The following is a 17,125-nucleotide window of genomic DNA, read 5'->3' as shown; positions in this document are numbered from 1 at the left end:
GATGAGGAAAATGGTAGCCCCATTCTACTTTTTACTGGTAAGATCACACTTTGGAGAAGTAGGCTTAGTTTTAAGCACTGCATTTTAAATGTGCTATACTATCTGTAATGCACTGAAGAGATAACTAGTTTAAGTAGAGGGATCAAATTGGTCTTATGAAAAATATTTGAAGGATGGATGAGTTTAACTTGAAGAAGAGGAGTCTCAGTGCAACTTTAACTAAAGTCTAAACTTCTTACATGGTCAATGAGGGCCTGCCCTACTTAATTCTGTTTATCTCTTAAACCTCATCTCATGCTGTTCTCTTCTACATTCTAGTCACATGGTTTTCTTTAATTTCCTAAGACCTTTTAAACTCTTTCTTGTCTTAGGTCTTTTACATATATTGTTTCTTCTGCTTGGAATATTTTCCTCTCATTCTGATCCCTGAGGTCTCAGTTTAATGTAACTTCCTCAGAGAGGCTTTCCTGGATGCCCCCTCTCCCATCTAATGTGGATTCCTACCTCAGCTCCTTCTCCTTATGTAATGATCTCATTACTTTCTTTGCTTCCTTCATGGCACTTAACAGTGTAAAATAATTTTGTCTGTTTACTTTTGTGTTTTAGTGTAGAATGTAAGCTTCGTAAGGACAGAGATTGCATCTAACTTGTTTAAAGATTGCATCTAACTTGTTTAAGTTTTCTTTCTAGTTCCTAGTCACAGTGCCTGGTACATAATAGATGCACAGTAAATGTTAGTGAATGAATAAATGGTATGATCATTATCAATTTTACAATTTTGAAAGGTTTATTATGGGAAATAAATTGTAGATTTGTTTTACATGACTTCAAAGAGAAGTCAGGAGACAGTTTTTAGTTTAGGAGGTAGTTTTCTATCTTGGATGGGTTCAGGGAGAGTCAACTACCATGTAGGCAGGTATAGGGGTATGTGTACCTTGAATGTGTGTTGGTGATGTTTTAATGAGGTAGTAAGTGAAACCTTGTTTCCTTTTGTGAATTTGTAAAATGAGAAATAAAAATGAGAAATAAATGGTGATAAAAATACCATTATTAGTGAGGCTTAGACATGTGGAATAATAATTCACCCCAAATTAGTTTTGAACTCATCCACTTATTGTCAGTACCAGACAGCCACAGGCCTCTGTAGTGAGGACAGACCATTTATGATGTGAATGAGAGTGGAATGAAAACACCTTCTCTGTTGGCGGACAGATCCACGAGAAGGAAAGAGCCTGGAAGAGGTTATGCTGGGCATGCACCTTACTCTCTCTTGATGTCAGCAGATAAAAAAGTTCATGGGAAGAAAAGTTTCTTTAGAAGTGCTTATTTCCTTTGGAAACATGAAGCCATGAGAATGGTTCCTTCCTACATGTCTTTTTTTTTTTTCAACAAGTGTTTTGTTTTGTTTTTTTGAGGACCTACTATGTCTTAGACGTAGCAGTGCTTCATGCTGGAAAGATAGCAATGATCCAAAAAAGATATGGCCCCTGCCTTCCTCAACTTTGTAGTATTGAGAGGAGACAAACATCAGTTAAATAAATGTAAAATTTTAGCTGTAATAAGTGCTCTGAATAAGACATATATGGTACTATAAGAGCATGTAATAGGATAATATGTAAGTTTTTCTGTGTGCTATAGTAATTGAAACTTTGGGAGAGAATGAAATCAATAAGGGGAGGATAAAGTGGGAGGAGATGTGAGCATAAGTGATTGATTGCAATCTTTAATGACCTGGCCAGAGAGAGAAAGCTAGCAGAGGGGAGTAAACTCCCTACACTTTGTTCTCTTCTGAGTAGGCTTAATCATTAAGTTTATGATTTACCAGAATGTGGCCGTTCTTTTTGAGGAAGAAGATAGTTGTCTGAAGTGACATTTCAAAAGCTACTACCCTAATGTCAGCTACTTCTTTGTGTATTCTCCTGTAGCACTGGGGGGCAGTTCACTTTTTGCCCCCATGAATGGTCTGAAATGTATAAGAACAGTGCATCATATATTTTGAAATACAGACACCTCCATCCTCTAGGCTGAAAATAAGTGTTCCCATTTCCCAATTATGTTGTGCCACATTGGTTGTATCATCATACAGCACCAACTGTTTACAAGATTAAGTTTTAGATATAAAATTTTGTTATTGTAAATATTCTGTATTTTTCTTTTTTATTCATATTTTTGATTGATATCCTTTGCAATGCGATTTTATATATTTATTTAGCTTTACATATTGGGCATTCTCAGTCGTGGTATAAAATAGTTACTGCTGCATCTCAGTGCACAAACATTGTTCAACTTACAATTTTTGAATTTATTCTGAGGTCTTTGGGAGAGGCTCACTCCAAAGCCTGGGAAATACTTCAGAATTTTCAGGAGATATGCTTCCGTAGTTGGAATGTTAGACCATGAGTTTCTTTAAACTCCTTAGTAGGCTCTAATAGAGTTGCTGGTGTTAACATCATTAAAAGTTCATGTTACTCCTGCAGTGAGTTTGGAAGTCTTGAATAATGTTTGCATGAGAGATCAATTTCCCAAAATACATATTTATAGATTTAGTCAGTATGGTGACCTGGCAGGTGGAAGCATTGTAATAATATTCTGGAATGGCAATCCTCCTCTTGGTGAGCTCTGCAATAGCAGTATATTACTTGTCCCTTGACTGAGGTAGTTTTTTATGTGTGTTTTGTTGATTTCTTTCAGGGCAGTCAGTTCTTAAATGTCTTCATCTCTTTCCTCTTCCGAGATCTCCCCCCACCCCTTATCACAGAGTATTAGGTATCTAAATGAAACCGTCCCTTTTAAGAAAAGTATTCATGGTTGCTTGTTGGTAAGGTAGTCATTTCTTCTTTCCAACTCTGGTTTAGTAGTCACTGTTTTAGATATGGAGTTGTTGAATTATCTGAGGCTGAATAGCTGAAGGTTGCATATTTGTTCCCCTCTGCATGTATAGGCAGTGTTTTGATTTTTATATCATTTTAATTTGAATTTTAAGGAAATAGTTTACTTAATTTATTGTTAGAAACGAAATAACCATTGAGCCAGCAGCACTGTGCTAGGAAAAAAAATCGTTCCTTTATTAGCTATTTCCCTTTTTTGATGCTACATTTAAAAGTTGATCTACCATTAAAAAAAAAGTACTTTGTGAGAATCTGTAGTTGTTCATATTAAACACTGTCCCCCAAAATGTTCAGAAAAATGCAATTTAATGAAAATTGAATGTTTTAAAAAGTATTATTTTTTTCCTATGTCAAGTGACTCAATATCAGTTTCTCTCAAAAAGCCAAGAGTCTTATTAAGTATTTTTTGTAGAACTAATGCTTTTTCTGGCTCTATAAGAATAAGATGCTGTTTTGGATTTCATATTCCCTCTAGCATTACTATTGTATCCTGTTATGTTAGAATTGAGGAGAGATAACTGTTATTAAAGATCTTATCTCAAATATTTATTATAATGTGTTATAGCAGCAAAATAACACATTTAATTTTCATTTTAAATTCAGAGAAGTTGTAGATTTATTACAACTGACTAAGTCATAAAACTTACTGAATAGAAAAAAGACTGGATAATTTGTGTGATTACTGGAAATTAGATGTCTATTTGGAAAGCATTTTACTTATTCTGTAGTTATTAAGAAATGTGGTGAGACTTGCTTCTAGAGTTTAATAAGCGAGCACTAAAAATATAATATTACCTGAACCATACATAATAATCTTTATTAAATATGTTCATATGTGTATGTTTATAATTATGGTTAGCATGATTAATGATCCTTACCAAGTAATGAATGTATTGTACCTTTTATTTTTAACATGTTAGATTATAGTACTGTACTACCAAGTCGTAGAATGAAGTTGGAAACTGTTTCAAAATAAGACATGTTTTCCTATATTATACATATTGTATACTATATACTGATGAATACTAAAATGTGTTTTGGCTTTCTTTAGTTTTTATGATAATAAAGGCAGATATATTCTAAGGCTTTTCTACTGTAATTCTAAAAAAATAATTTGGGTTCCTTACAATTTACTCTTCTTGGCTTTTCCTAGAATAAAAATGCATTTTATATTTCTGTGGGGTTTTTTTTGTTCTTTTTTTTTTTTTTGGTGGCTGTCTGGTACAGGGATTGAACCCTTGGATATTGGTGTTGTTGGCACCATGTTCTAATCAACTGAGCTAACCAGCCAGCCCCTTTCAGTTGTTATATAAAATTTATTAATTTAGTATTTGTTAATTTAGTATTTCATGTTTCATGTAGTTTTAGAGCTCACATAAAATACTTACTAAATATTTGTTAATGTATTAATGGAAAGCTATTCTAGAATTGGGCATTAAAAAGTTTTTTTCCCTCAGGAAAAGTTACTAAGCATTAGTAATTGGGTAGTAATTGATGCAGTATACTAATATTTTCTACAAATCCCTCTTTTTATTACAGATCTCCACAGGATAAAAGAACACTTCTTGTGAATTGTCAAAATAAGAGTCTTTCACAGTCTTTTGAAAATCTTCTGGATGAACCAGCATATGGTTTAATACAAGTACGTTACTTATGTCTATCCTGTATGAATCTATTAATTTGAGTCCATTATGTTATATACCCCCTACTTCTCACCTTCTCAGAGAGTACACAGAATGAGGTAGGGATATGTAATCTTTGTGTAACCATTCTATTTAATTTTATAGAAATAATAGTATGTTCCATTTTATTTGCAAGACTAGATGCTTCCTTGGTTCTTATTTATTCTTAAGGCAATTTTTATCACAATGGTAAAATTGGGCACCAGTAGATTTTTATTATCATTGCTTTCTTTGATTAGTTGAAAGGTCACAGGGTAAGCTACTTTGAATTCATTAATGATGTATTTAGGTAAAAATCTGGTTTGAATTTTTATCTTCAAGTAGATTGTTTTGGGGTCATGATAATCTAATTCCTCTAAAAGTATTTGGGTATGTTCTTGCATTAGGCTAAGAGTATACACTTAACACAGGCAGAAATAAAGTTAGTTCATTTTCACTTAGATTACTTTGTAAATTAATGAGACGGTTGTTTATTCATTTAAAAAATGTTTGAATGCTTACTGTGTCCCAGATACTCTTCTTGGTTTTAAAGATATAAAGATTAACAAGATAAAGGGTAGCTTTTTAGGAAGGAGGACAAGAGACCTAAATACTGTTTTAAATAAAAATTGAGGGGATAATTTTTCTTATTATTTAATAAGTAATGATTTTTGCTGAATATGAATGAGCAGGCAGTTTGGGCTTCAGAAGTAACCCTAGGACTTAACAATAGAATAACCTTTTGCTGTTTTCCAGGACAGCACTGTTCCAGGACAGATTATCCTTGTTGCCTTGATTTACTATTAATATGATTAGGTTAAAATGTCAGGTAGTGTGTAAATATCATGAGCTTTTAAATTTAGCTATTAAATATTTTGTGTTAGACTAGTGTGGTGGTGCGCACTTCAAGAATTTTTTTTTTTGTGAAGGCAGGACTGCTAGACAGAAGAAGGCTGTTGTGGGCCATTCACCACTGGAAAGTAAGCGCTGCATATATTTCTGATGTATGCAGATTGAATGAAGCCTGCCAATCGTTTGTTTATCTGCAATTCAATCAGTAGCTTTAACTTGCCATTTTAACCAAATGAAAAGGTTGGCTTAGAAAATTTAAATTTTTCTTCCAAGAAAAAAATTTTTAAGATAATCTTAGAACACTTTGTTTTAGTTCTGATTTCTCCCCTTTTAAAAAACTTTTTTGCCTGTCATGGGATATTTTATTTATTTGAATTAATAATGCTAATATTTTTCTTCCTACTACATAGAAAATTAAAAAGGATCCTTATACAGCAACTATGGTAGGATTTTCCAAAGTCACAAACTACATTTTTGATAGTTTGAGAGGCAGCGATCCCTCTGAACATCAACGACCACCTTCAGAAATGGCAGATTTTCTTAGTGATGCTATTCCAGGTCTAAAGATAAACCAACAAGAAGAACCGGGATTTGAAGTCATCACAAGAGTGAGTAGAGATTTACATTAATATAGCTCTTATATTTTAACAAGAGAACATGTACTGAATGTGCAGAAATAGAAAGTCTATTTTGGTGTTATCTGCCTCTTTCCCATAATCCATTGTTTTAACTTTTTGCTGATTAATATATCCAACAACTATTGCCTGTCCTGCCACCACTTTCTTGATTTATTTTCTTATGCTTTCTCTTCATTAATCTCTTTTCTTTGATTACTTTTTGATTATAATGAACAGGTTGGTTGTTTCATTGATTGTGTATCAGTGACTGAAGAGTGATTCTTGCCTATTGCCTCTTAGTTCTGTTCCTAATTTGCATGTTTCTCAGTAGGCATCATAAGCAGCTAGTTGGGGCACTACTTTAGGGCTTTCATTCTCATGTGAATCTTTTCTTTTTTAAGTAAGATGGTTTTGGACCTGAATTATGGCAAATCTTTATATACACTCAACAAGACTTTTGAATTTGCTACAATTCTAGGCTTGCACATAGTTAGAATATTATAAATGTTTAAATTGCAGTACTTAATTAAAGGGCTTGTCTTGCAAATGGTATTTTAAAATTACCAACATCTGCTTGGGGGGGAGGGGAGAGAGGGAGGAGGGAGGGAGGTGTCGGTGATGGGCCATAATAATCATATACATTGTATATTGACAAAATAAAAATTTAACAAACAAAAAAAAAAGTTCATGGAAAAATAGAATTAAAAGATAATACAAATTTTCCATGAAAAATAAATAAAATTACCAACATCTGTTAATTGAATAAAAACTGTAGAAGATGGCAAGTGTGGCTAATGGGTCATAAATCAGTTCTGAGAATTATAAACTTTAGTTTGGAAGAAAAGCTGATTTTAGAGTATGATTAATGGAATAATTACATATTCTCACTTTTTGAATAATACAGTATAGCATTTAGTTTGAAGGATCTCTTATAGAATTTACATGTTGAATGTTCTGTACTTATGTGATTGAAATACAAGAGAGGAAAGAACATTTTTTAAAAATAACAAATGTTTTTATTATGGGATTTCCTGTCTCTGAATTTGTAACCCAGTTATTCGGTTTAGTAGGAGGGAAAGCGTATGTAATGCTAATGCTAACCACTATAGTTCATAAACTAAGCATTGGAAAATAAGGGAAGATATTAGAAATGTTAGAACTCATGTCTGAAAAATAGTGTTTTTTTAAATTTTTCTTATTTATTTTTTATTTTGGGGGGCCAGTGCAGGGATCAAACCCTAGACCTTGGTGTTATCAGCACCACGCTCTAGCCAATTAAGCTAACAGGCCAGCTTGAAAAATGGTATTTTAAGATTTAGTTTCTATATTTTCATTTCACTGGCTAAAGATGTACATGTTATTCCATATCTTCTTATTTTAGATTGATTTGGGAGAACGACCTGTTGTTCAAAGGAGAGAGCCAGTATCTCTGGAAGAATGGACTAAGAACATTGATTCTGAAGGAAGAATTTTAAATGTAGACAGTATGAAGCAGATGATATTTAGAGGGGTAATTTAAACACTCCAACGTGGATTGTATTATAAACTGCTAGTATTCAAGTTTTTGTTATTGTTTTTTTAACTTAAAAATTTTTTTAGAAGAGGAATGAACTTTATTTCTTTGATGAATGATCCTTAAGAGTTCTGGATTGAGTGGACAGAGGTACTTACGATGTCCTTGGGGGTTGGGGGATGGCCTTAACCCTAGAGGAGGATATTCTTTGGGTTATGTGAAGGAACTGTGCACCCCGGTAGTATTCACCTTATCCGGTAAGGTTGGGCTTAGAAAGACTCATCAGTCCCACTGTCTGCTATACAGTCTGCTGTATACTCTGCATTGTTTAAGCTTTCTGGCAACTGCTTACATCGTCAGAATCTAGAAGTAAGGAACAAGATAGTGTTCACTGAATTGAACTATTTTTATGTATAAAACGACCTCTTAAAGTTTAGTTTTCCTGTTTATGTGCAAATCTTGTGAATGTACAGTATTGCATTTTTTTTATACTAATGTGTATACTAATATTTATGCTTTCAGGGACTTAGTCATGCATTGAGAAAGCAAGCATGGAAATTTCTTCTGGGTTATTTTCCTTGGGACAGTACCAAGGAGGAAAGAACTCAATTACAAAAGCAAAAGACGTAAGTAATGGCCTTTTGTGTGTTCATCTAAGAAAGCAAGGTAATCCACCCATATAGACTAGTATAGGGTTTCTAGGTGAGGATTTGGAATAGACTAGGGAATGAGAAAATAATTTCTTTTCTTTTCTTTTTTTAATTGAAGGATAATTGATTATACATATTTGAGGGGTACAAAGTTGACTATTAGTAGTTGTGTACAATGTGTGACAGTCAAATCAGGATAGTTAGCTTATTTATTGTTATAATATGTAATCGTTCTTTGTGTCTGTTAACCAATTTCTCACTGATTGCTCATTTACTCCCTCCCTTTTCCGCTCCCCTCCTCCTTCCCTTTCTACCTCTAGTAATCACAGTACTGTTCTCTCCTTCTAAAAGTTCAACATATTATTGTGATTGTTTTCATCACTTTAACTTAAAAATTATGAGCACTGTAATTATTTCAAACCAGAAACACGTATTAGAAGGATCTCACTGCACTTAGGTTGGTGAATATGTAAATAGTTGGTAAAAAAATTTCAGTTCCTTTGTACAAGCCTTGTACAAGCTTTTTGCATACTTGAAAGATAAGTATTTATACATTTAAAAATATATTTTATTCATCTTGATTTATTTTTATAATTTAGTATTGAATCATAAAATTGGCTCACAAGAAGTGTGCTTGCTGTTGAAGTTAATTACTTTTAAATTATTTTCCTGGTGCTCTTGTAGCATAAACTGATCCTTCATTGTTTTGTAGAAGAGTGTTTCTATTTTAAGTTATTTCTCAGATTTGGAAAGATAAGAAACACAAACCAACTTTCCAGGTACACTTCTTGTTCCCAGTTGACAGTTTAGTCTTTGACTTAAAGTTACGTTCAATCATTATGTGGATGTTCGAATTCTCTGACAATTCTTTCTCTTTCCAACATGTTTTACCAGTTTTTCTAAGATATTTTCACATTAGTAAGTTTCTGTAATGAACTGATTGAAAAGGGAACTCTTATGTCACATTTATAAGAAAAATCATTTAGATTGGTGTTTATAATTATTCAGAGACTTCAGTGGTTAAAATATTTAATGACTAGAATATTTTATAAATGGTTTTAATGGTTGATGTAAATGTTTCCTTGAAAGTGTACCTAAGATTATTCTAGTAGTAAAACAAAGTTTATTACATCAGCTTTGTGACATGTATAAGGTTATTTTTTCTTTTGTTTTCACTCATCTGTCAAAATGTGAAACATTTCACTATCATGTTTATAAACTTTCATCCCACTAGCATCATAAATGCTTTGATATACTGTTTATAGAAAACCCAGTTAAGCAATGTTAAAAATAAAGTTTTCAAACAGCTTTCTTTGGTATAAAATTGTTTTCTATAGCGATGAATACTTCAGGATGAAACTACAGTGGAAATCTGTCAGCGAGGAGCAAGAGAAGAGAAATTCGAGGTTAAGAGATTATAGAAGTCTCATTGGTAATTTTTTTCTTAACAACTTTGGAAATGCAAGAGAGGGGTTTACATTGAAGTTTTAATAAAATTAAAGAAGAGATACATGTTACAGCATTAGGGCTCAAAAGAGAAATCAGAATTGGAAAATACATTGGAGTGTGTGTTTAATGTTCTTGGTTGTTCCTCTTTCAATAGGTATATGAATTCAGTCAGTGTATTTATAAGTAGTGATTTATTTAACTTTCAGTTCCAAAATGTGAATTAAGAAAAAGCTTGTTTAACTTCATTTGTTTGTTTGAATTAATTTCACTTAAAAAAACCTTTCACTATTTTCTTCCTAATTGTGAAAGCAATTTCTGTTTATTACAGAAAAATTAGAAAGTATAGGTGAACATAAAGAAGAAAATAAAAATTAGTGTTGTTTTTGTCACCCTGAGATAATTATGGTTAATAGGCTTCGGTTTATATCCCTATAGACTTTTAAATATATATTCATTTTTTTTTAACGACATAAATGACTAAATAGTAAATTTTTGTTAGTATTTGAAAAGAGAATAATTATTCACCTGGGAATAACGGATCTCTAAAAAGATGCTTGCTAGAATTCTATCATAAAAGCATTAGACTTATTTCCAAATAGTCAGTACTGGGTTGTCTGACTCTTATGATAAAGACCGGGTTCGTATAATAAGTTAGGGTGTATAGTTACTCCTGTACGTGTCTGCTGCCAAGTCTTAATTCATAATCTCCATTTTACAGATGAGAAAACTAGCACTGAGAGCATAAATGACTTGTCACATGATTAAATGCAGAGCCCAGTTTTAATGTTCTTGATTATCTTATTACATGTGTCTATATAATTTTAGGATAGCTTTGGATAGTGGTGGAAATTATTATTGAAATTATTTTGTTGTGTTTGGATTTGTATATCTGCAGCTACATAAAGAAAGCTAGAGGGATGTGTTATCATCATGACCACAGCCACCCCCACCCTCCTGTGGAAAAAAGAATTCTCTAAATTATATTTAGAAAGCCCAACAATAACAGATTGATTGGTAGCTTTTGTAGACATAGCAACAGGTGCCGAGATCTTTTTGGCAATAGTACTTTTGATTGAAAAACAACTTATACCAGAATAAAATTCTGTCCTTCCTCTCATTAAGAAAAATGTTGGGGGTCCTGACTCATGGAGTTATCTAAAGTTTCCAACTGAAGCCCCCTGCTATTTTCATTTTCAGTAGAAAAAATGATAATGGACTCTGTTTTTTTTTTTCCTGCCTGTCCATAAAATATTCAAGCTGAAAAGGATCTTAGAGGTCAACCAATCCTATATTAAGCCTATATTTAAGCCTTTTCTTTCCAAATGCCATATCCTCTTCCCTTTATATCAGGCAACAGTACGATGACTCTGATCTTCTCAACCTTTCTTCGGTCCTATTCTCACTCTTTCCAGGAGACTGGTAGGAAAATTTAGATATTTTAAATTCCCATAATATAATTTGAATTCAGCCATACTTTAGTCCAATTTGCCAATTTTTAGCAAATACTAAAATTGAAGCTCAGAGAAGGTCAATAAATTGTTTTAAACCATCTCTCCAGTTCTATAGCCCAGACTCATTCATACTCAGATCTAATTCTTAATTCAGTGGCCTTTCAACAATATCATGCTCTATACCAGTAGAAATATATATATAATATGTTAGTGTTAAACGTATTATATTCTTTTTCTGTAATATATTTACCAAAAGTATTTTTTGGGAATGATTACGAAAAGCTTTTTTGGGGGTATAAATTCACTTTGTCAAAAACAAAACTACGCAGTAAGCTGTAGGCCTTGTAGATCATGCCAAGAAGTTGGATTTTACTTCAAGTATGATGAGAAACTATGGAACATTTTAATTATATTTTAAAATCATTTTTGCTGCTGTGTGGAAATGGATTGAATCAAGATAAGAGTAGGAATAGGGAGACCAGTTGGTAGAAAGTGGAAGTCCAAGCAAGAGGTGGTGGTAGTGGAGATGTAGAGAAGTAGATGGGTTTAAAGTTAGAGATGGGTTTAAAGATGTAGAGAAGTAGATGGGTTTAGTTATAGAATTGGTAAGACATTCTGCTGTATTAAATGTGGGATGTGAAGGGGAAAGAGAAATCAAGAATAGGACTCAGTTTTTTGACTTGAGAAATTGGGTGATTGGTGGTGCCACTTACTGAGATGAGGAAAGTGGGATAAGGCCAAATTGAATTCATTGTTAGATATATATACACTTTAAGATGAGACTTACAAATGGAATGTCAGGTAGCTAGTTGAATAGTTTGGAGTAGTCTAATAGGAAATATAAACTGGGATATTATCAGTATAAATATCCATGTGAATAGATGATGTCGCCCAAGTGAAAAAACGAGACAGTTTAGAAGGTCCAGAATCCTAGTCTTTAGAGCAGTGGTTTCTAACCTTGGCTGCACATAAGAATCACCAGGGAATCTTTTTGAAAATCACATTGATTATTTTAAGCTTTCATTCATACATTCATTCAATAAATATTTACTTAGTGCCTATTATGTACTAGGCTTTCCTCTAGGTATTGGGGATTCATCAGTGAACAAAACAGGCAAAATTCTTGCCCTCAAGGAGCTTCCATTCCTGTGGGGAAGAACAGACAGTAAACAAGATAAGTAAGTAACATATGTGGTATGTTAGTGGTAAGTGCTAAATAGAAAACTACAGCAAGGAGGAGTGTTAGGAAGTTTGTGTTCGATGTTGCAGTTTTAACTTGGACAAACAGGGAAGGCTTTTACTGAGAAACTAGTATTCAAGTAGAAACTTGGAAAAGGGGAAGGGTGAGCTATGTAGGTATACAGGTGAAAGGCGTTCCAAGCCGGAAGAAACAACATGTGTTAGGTTTGTTCTCACTCCAGGACTTTTGTGTATTTGAAGCAAGTATGACTGAAATGAGTTGGAGGTAGAGTATAGAAACTTATGAGGTCAGAGAGGAAATGGTGGAGGATTAGATGCAGATCACATAGAACCTTGTAGGTCATCGTAAAGACTTGGGCTTTTACTCTGAGATGGGAAACCACTGGAGGATTTTGGGCAGAAGAGTAGCATGATCTGACTTAACGTTTTAACAAATCACTTTGGCTGCTGTCTGGAGAATAGTTGTAGGTGGGCAGGGTTGGAAGGAGAAAGACCATTTGAGGGTATTGCTATAAAAAATAATCCAAGTGAGAAATGATGATTTCTTGATCTAAGGGTCTATCAAGTGAGTGGGTGAGATTTGAATAGAGACTTAGCAAAGCAGGGAATGTGTTCCATGCAATTATCTGAGTGAAGGGCATTCTGTGCAGAGGGGAACAGTGAGGTCTAGACTTGTTTCTGCTTCAGGACCTCTGCATGTTTGAAGAAGAGCAAGGAGACCAATGTGGCTGGGATGGATTAAGCAGGGTGGGCAGTAGAATGAGTTGGGTGGGAGATCTGAATGTTGGTTTCTATATGTGTTTTGAAACATTTAAATGATGCATTAGTGTCAGATAAGGAAAGCAAACACTTAAGGATGACTGGTGTTTTTAGGGTGAGCAACTGGAGGAATGAAGTTGCTGTTTTTTACTAAGATGGGAAAAACTATGAGAGAAGTAAATTTGGAAGGGAATATTTAGAATTTAATTTTGGGCATAAATTTCGAGATGCCTATTGGATATGCACAAGTTAATGTAGAGTAGGAAGTGGATATATAGAGTGGGATTCATGGCAGATATGGGGTTGGAGATAAATTTAGGGGTCGTTTCATAATATGAATTATGAAAATAGATGGAATTGCCAAGAAAATAGTTAGAAAAACACAGTTAGAAATACAATTAGAAAGGAGGGGTCCAAGAACTAAGCCCTGAGACACTTTAATTTATAAGTAGGAAAAATTAGGAGAAATCAGCAAAGGAGACTGGGAAAAGAGGCAGAGAATAAGAGGGAAGATATGAGAGTTTGATATCCTAAAAGATAAGTAAAGAAAGTATTTCAAGAAAGAGTTACTGAGATATTAAGATAAAGACTTGAATTGACCATTGCATAGAGTAATGAGGAGATCACTGGAGATTTTGATTAAAGAGGAATTTTGGTGGGGCCGGCCCCGTGGCTCACTCGGGTGAGTGCAGTGCTGTTAGCGCCCAGGCCACGGGTTCGGATTCTATATGGGGATGGCCGGTGTGCTCACTGGTTGAGCATGGTGTAGACAACACCGTGCCGAGGGTTGCGATCCCCTTACTGGTCAGAAAAAAAAAAAAAAAGGAATTTTGGTGGATTGGTAAGTGTGACAATCTGATTAGAGCAAGTTCAAGAGAGAATGGAAAGAGGACTTGGAGACAGTATGTACAGTTCTTTCAAGGAGTTTTGTTCTAAACAGATGAAGAGAAAATGGGGCAGCAGTTAGAGGGAAAGGTAAGGTGAAGAAATATTTTTGTGATGATGAAAGAAACAACAGTATGGTCGAATGCTATGGGAATGGTCCAGAAGAGAGGGGGAGTTAGTGATGAAACTAGAGAGGGAGACAAGAATTACTGGAGTAACTAGGTAAGGATTACTAGAGTCCTTTGGTAGCCAATAGGGAATGGATCTCATGCACAAGAGAAAGGGCTGGTCGTAGCTGCAATCATATCATGGAAGTGGTTTTTTTTTTTTTTGCAGGGGGGTAGCCAAAAAATGATGGTAAATATTAAATGGCGTCACCATGGTGTTTTTTTCTTTAGCCTTTTAGATGGAGAGTTGGATTTAACTATGGCTTTTTTTAACTTAAGTACTCATTTTCTTTCTAGAAATACTTACTGTGTAAAACATCATTGTTGATTCCTTTTCTGTTTTGTGCATAGCTTGTCATTACTAAATATCTGCACAAGAAGAAATACTGATTGTTTATGAGGGTCCAAGCAACTTTTTACCATGTTTAAAATACCTATTAAGGGACATATTCTATATTGGCATTATGACTATGTAAATTGTGCTTAAGTTAATAAAGAAATTAACTTATTAGGGTACATCTTTATGAACTATGAAATAAAAAAGAAACATTTTGACATTTTTAATGGAAATTTTATATTTAGAGCGTTTTTTGATACTGCTTTTGCTTACTTATTTGAGTAATATATCTACAATTCTATAGATATATGCTTGCTTTTTAAAAATCAAATGTAGTATGTTTTAACAGAAAGCTAGAATATTGTTCTAATAATTTTTTAAAATGTCTTTATATAATATAAACTCATGTCATCAACCATGACTTGTATCATGACATTGTTAGATTCTATTCCTTTGTAAAATACCATCCTGTCTCTTTGTAAAGAGCTTGGAGAAAGTTTTCAAATTATTCAGTTTAACACAGGGTAGGGCAGTTATGGCTTTTAAATAGAATTCTTTATAGAGTAATCATTTCGAGTTTATTTAAATGATTTCTTCCTAATTTACTGAGGGATCCAAGTTTGGGCAATGCCTCTTTAGCTGTAAGGTCTTTCACAACAAGATGCACTTAATAGGCATCAGTGTTTGTGAATCGAATTGTCAATCACTCATGGTGATTTTTCCAAATCTGTTTTTAGTATCATGAAGTCATTTCCAGCAAAGTGTGGATTCTAATTTTTATAAAATTAAAATAAATTGCTTATAATAAAATCCAAACTGGATGGTGTACATATGAAAATAAGGAAGTAATTTATCCTAAAGGTCATTGTGGAACATGACAAATAAGTTGATAATGAAGCAATTATGAATGGAACAAATCTCTTCGATTATGCTTGATTGGATAGTAGCATTTTAAAATTACTGTTTTCAGGTACTACTACCTATATCACATGCATTAATGACTGGCATTTTTACTGCTAACTAATGTGAATTATTATTTAGTGTTTCTTTTAATTGACTGAAAATGTTTCCTGCTATCCAATTAAAAGGTTTCTATGTTTAGGTAAAAATTGAAAAATATATATATATATATATTTTTTTTTGTCTTTTGTCTTTTTCCGTGTCCGGCAACGGATCTACAATTAAAAGGTTTCTATGTTTAGGTAAAAATTGAAAAATATATATATATATATATTTTTTTGTCTTTTGTCTTTTTCCGTGTCCGGCAACGGATCTAAACCCTCAGTGTCGCCCCCATACCGGACCGGGGACTGGCAATGGGATCGCAACCCTCGGTGTTGCCCCCGTGCCTCGCTCAGCCAGTGAGCGGGAACCGGTCCGTATGTGGGATCCGAACCCTCGGGCGGGAGCGCCGCCGCGCTTCCCAAGCGGCGCACTTATCCAGTGCGCCACCGGGCCGGCCCTGAAAAATATTTTAAGATCTACGCATTAGGAGGTGGACTGATTTTTGAAAAAGTTCCGAAATGTTACTTTATTGCATATTTGAAATGGACTTTGATGAGTTTTTTCTTTCATTAAATAAAGCTTGTCAAGAGAGTGAAATTAATAGCAGGAAAAATAATTCTGTACTTAGAAAATGTGAGCTTTATAAGAATCTATTTTTCAAAAGGTTTTCAAACATGATAATTTTGCTCTTCAGAAAAAGATGTTAACAGAACAGATCGAACAAACAAGTTTTATGAAGGCCAAGATAATCCAGGGTTGATTTTGCTTCATGACATTTTGATGACCTACTGTATGTATGATTTTGATTTAGGTAAGTTCTCTTCTAAAGTCCTAATTTTAAAAGATTAATATATATTTACTTTAGAATTGAAATTTATTAACCAGTTAGACATAGGTAATAGCTCTGTGGTCTACTTTTTATAAGGGTTGTTCCATAGGAATTGGAGACATATAATGTTATGGTTCCCAAGTGAGGAGCCTTGGATTGCTACAGCAAACTCACAGGGGCACCATGGGAAATTTCTAATTTGGGGGAGAATTATAGTAACGTGTGTAGGATACTGCTCTAACTACTAGCATTTGTTAAGGGTTTTAGCAATTATTATTGTTTCTGTTGTTTTTATTATTAATACTAATTATTATTACTATTTTGGTGGCTGGATGGTATGGGGATCCAAACCCTTGACTTTGGTGTTGTTAGGTGATGCTCTTTTAACATTAGATCATTACATTTATTTCATTTAGGTCATATCTTTGCAAAGCTGGATATTTGCAAAGCAAAATACTGTGTGAAAATAAATGAGGAACAGGAAATGAGGATGGTGGTATCCAGTTGAATTCCAAGCTTAAGAAGTAGTATAGTGCTCAACAAGTGCTAAGTTCATAGGACATAAATACATATTAAGTTGTTTAGACCTAACTAATAAATGGAGCTGTTATTTCTTTGAGACTAGGAGTGCCTTGGAAAAAATTTACCAAGATCTTAAGGGTGCCGTGAGCTGAGAAAATCTGAGAATCATTGTTTGATATTCTTTTTTTTTCTTTCTTTTTTTTTTTTTTTCTTTTTTTTCCTTTTTGTCTTTTTTCGTGTCCGGCAACGTATCGCAACCCTCAGTGTCGTGCCCGTACCGGACCGGGGACTGGCAACGGGATCGCAAACCTCGGTGCTGCGCCCGCACCTCGCCCAGCCA

At 33.9% G+C, this 17,125-nt stretch overlaps 1 protein-coding gene across 2 annotated transcripts in view; it reads left to right on the top strand.

Annotated features, from left to right (window-relative positions):
* Positions 1 to 17,125, top strand: part of TBC1D15 (TBC1 domain family, member 15) — a 64,174-nt gene that overhangs the window by 31,733 nt on the left and 15,316 nt on the right. For both annotated transcript variants that reach the window (XM_008584081.1, XM_008584082.1), the window contains exons 6-11: positions 4,428 to 4,530; positions 5,812 to 6,009; positions 7,400 to 7,528; positions 8,054 to 8,157; positions 9,519 to 9,613; positions 16,129 to 16,245. In XM_008584081.1, coding sequence (XP_008582303.1) covers positions 4,428 to 4,530; positions 5,812 to 6,009; positions 7,400 to 7,528; positions 8,054 to 8,157; positions 9,519 to 9,613; positions 16,129 to 16,245 — 746 coding nt within the window. The remainder of the gene's footprint in view (positions 1 to 4,427; positions 4,531 to 5,811; positions 6,010 to 7,399; positions 7,529 to 8,053; positions 8,158 to 9,518; positions 9,614 to 16,128; positions 16,246 to 17,125) is intronic.

The sequence above is a fragment of the Galeopterus variegatus genome, unplaced genomic scaffold (assembly GCF_000696425.1).
Source record: "Galeopterus variegatus unplaced genomic scaffold, G_variegatus-3.0.2 Scaffold3143, whole genome shotgun sequence".
Lineage (NCBI taxonomy): Eukaryota > Metazoa > Chordata > Mammalia > Dermoptera > Cynocephalidae > Galeopterus > Galeopterus variegatus.
Note: the sequence above shows the minus strand (reverse complement) of the source record. Positions and strands in the feature narration are given on the sequence as shown.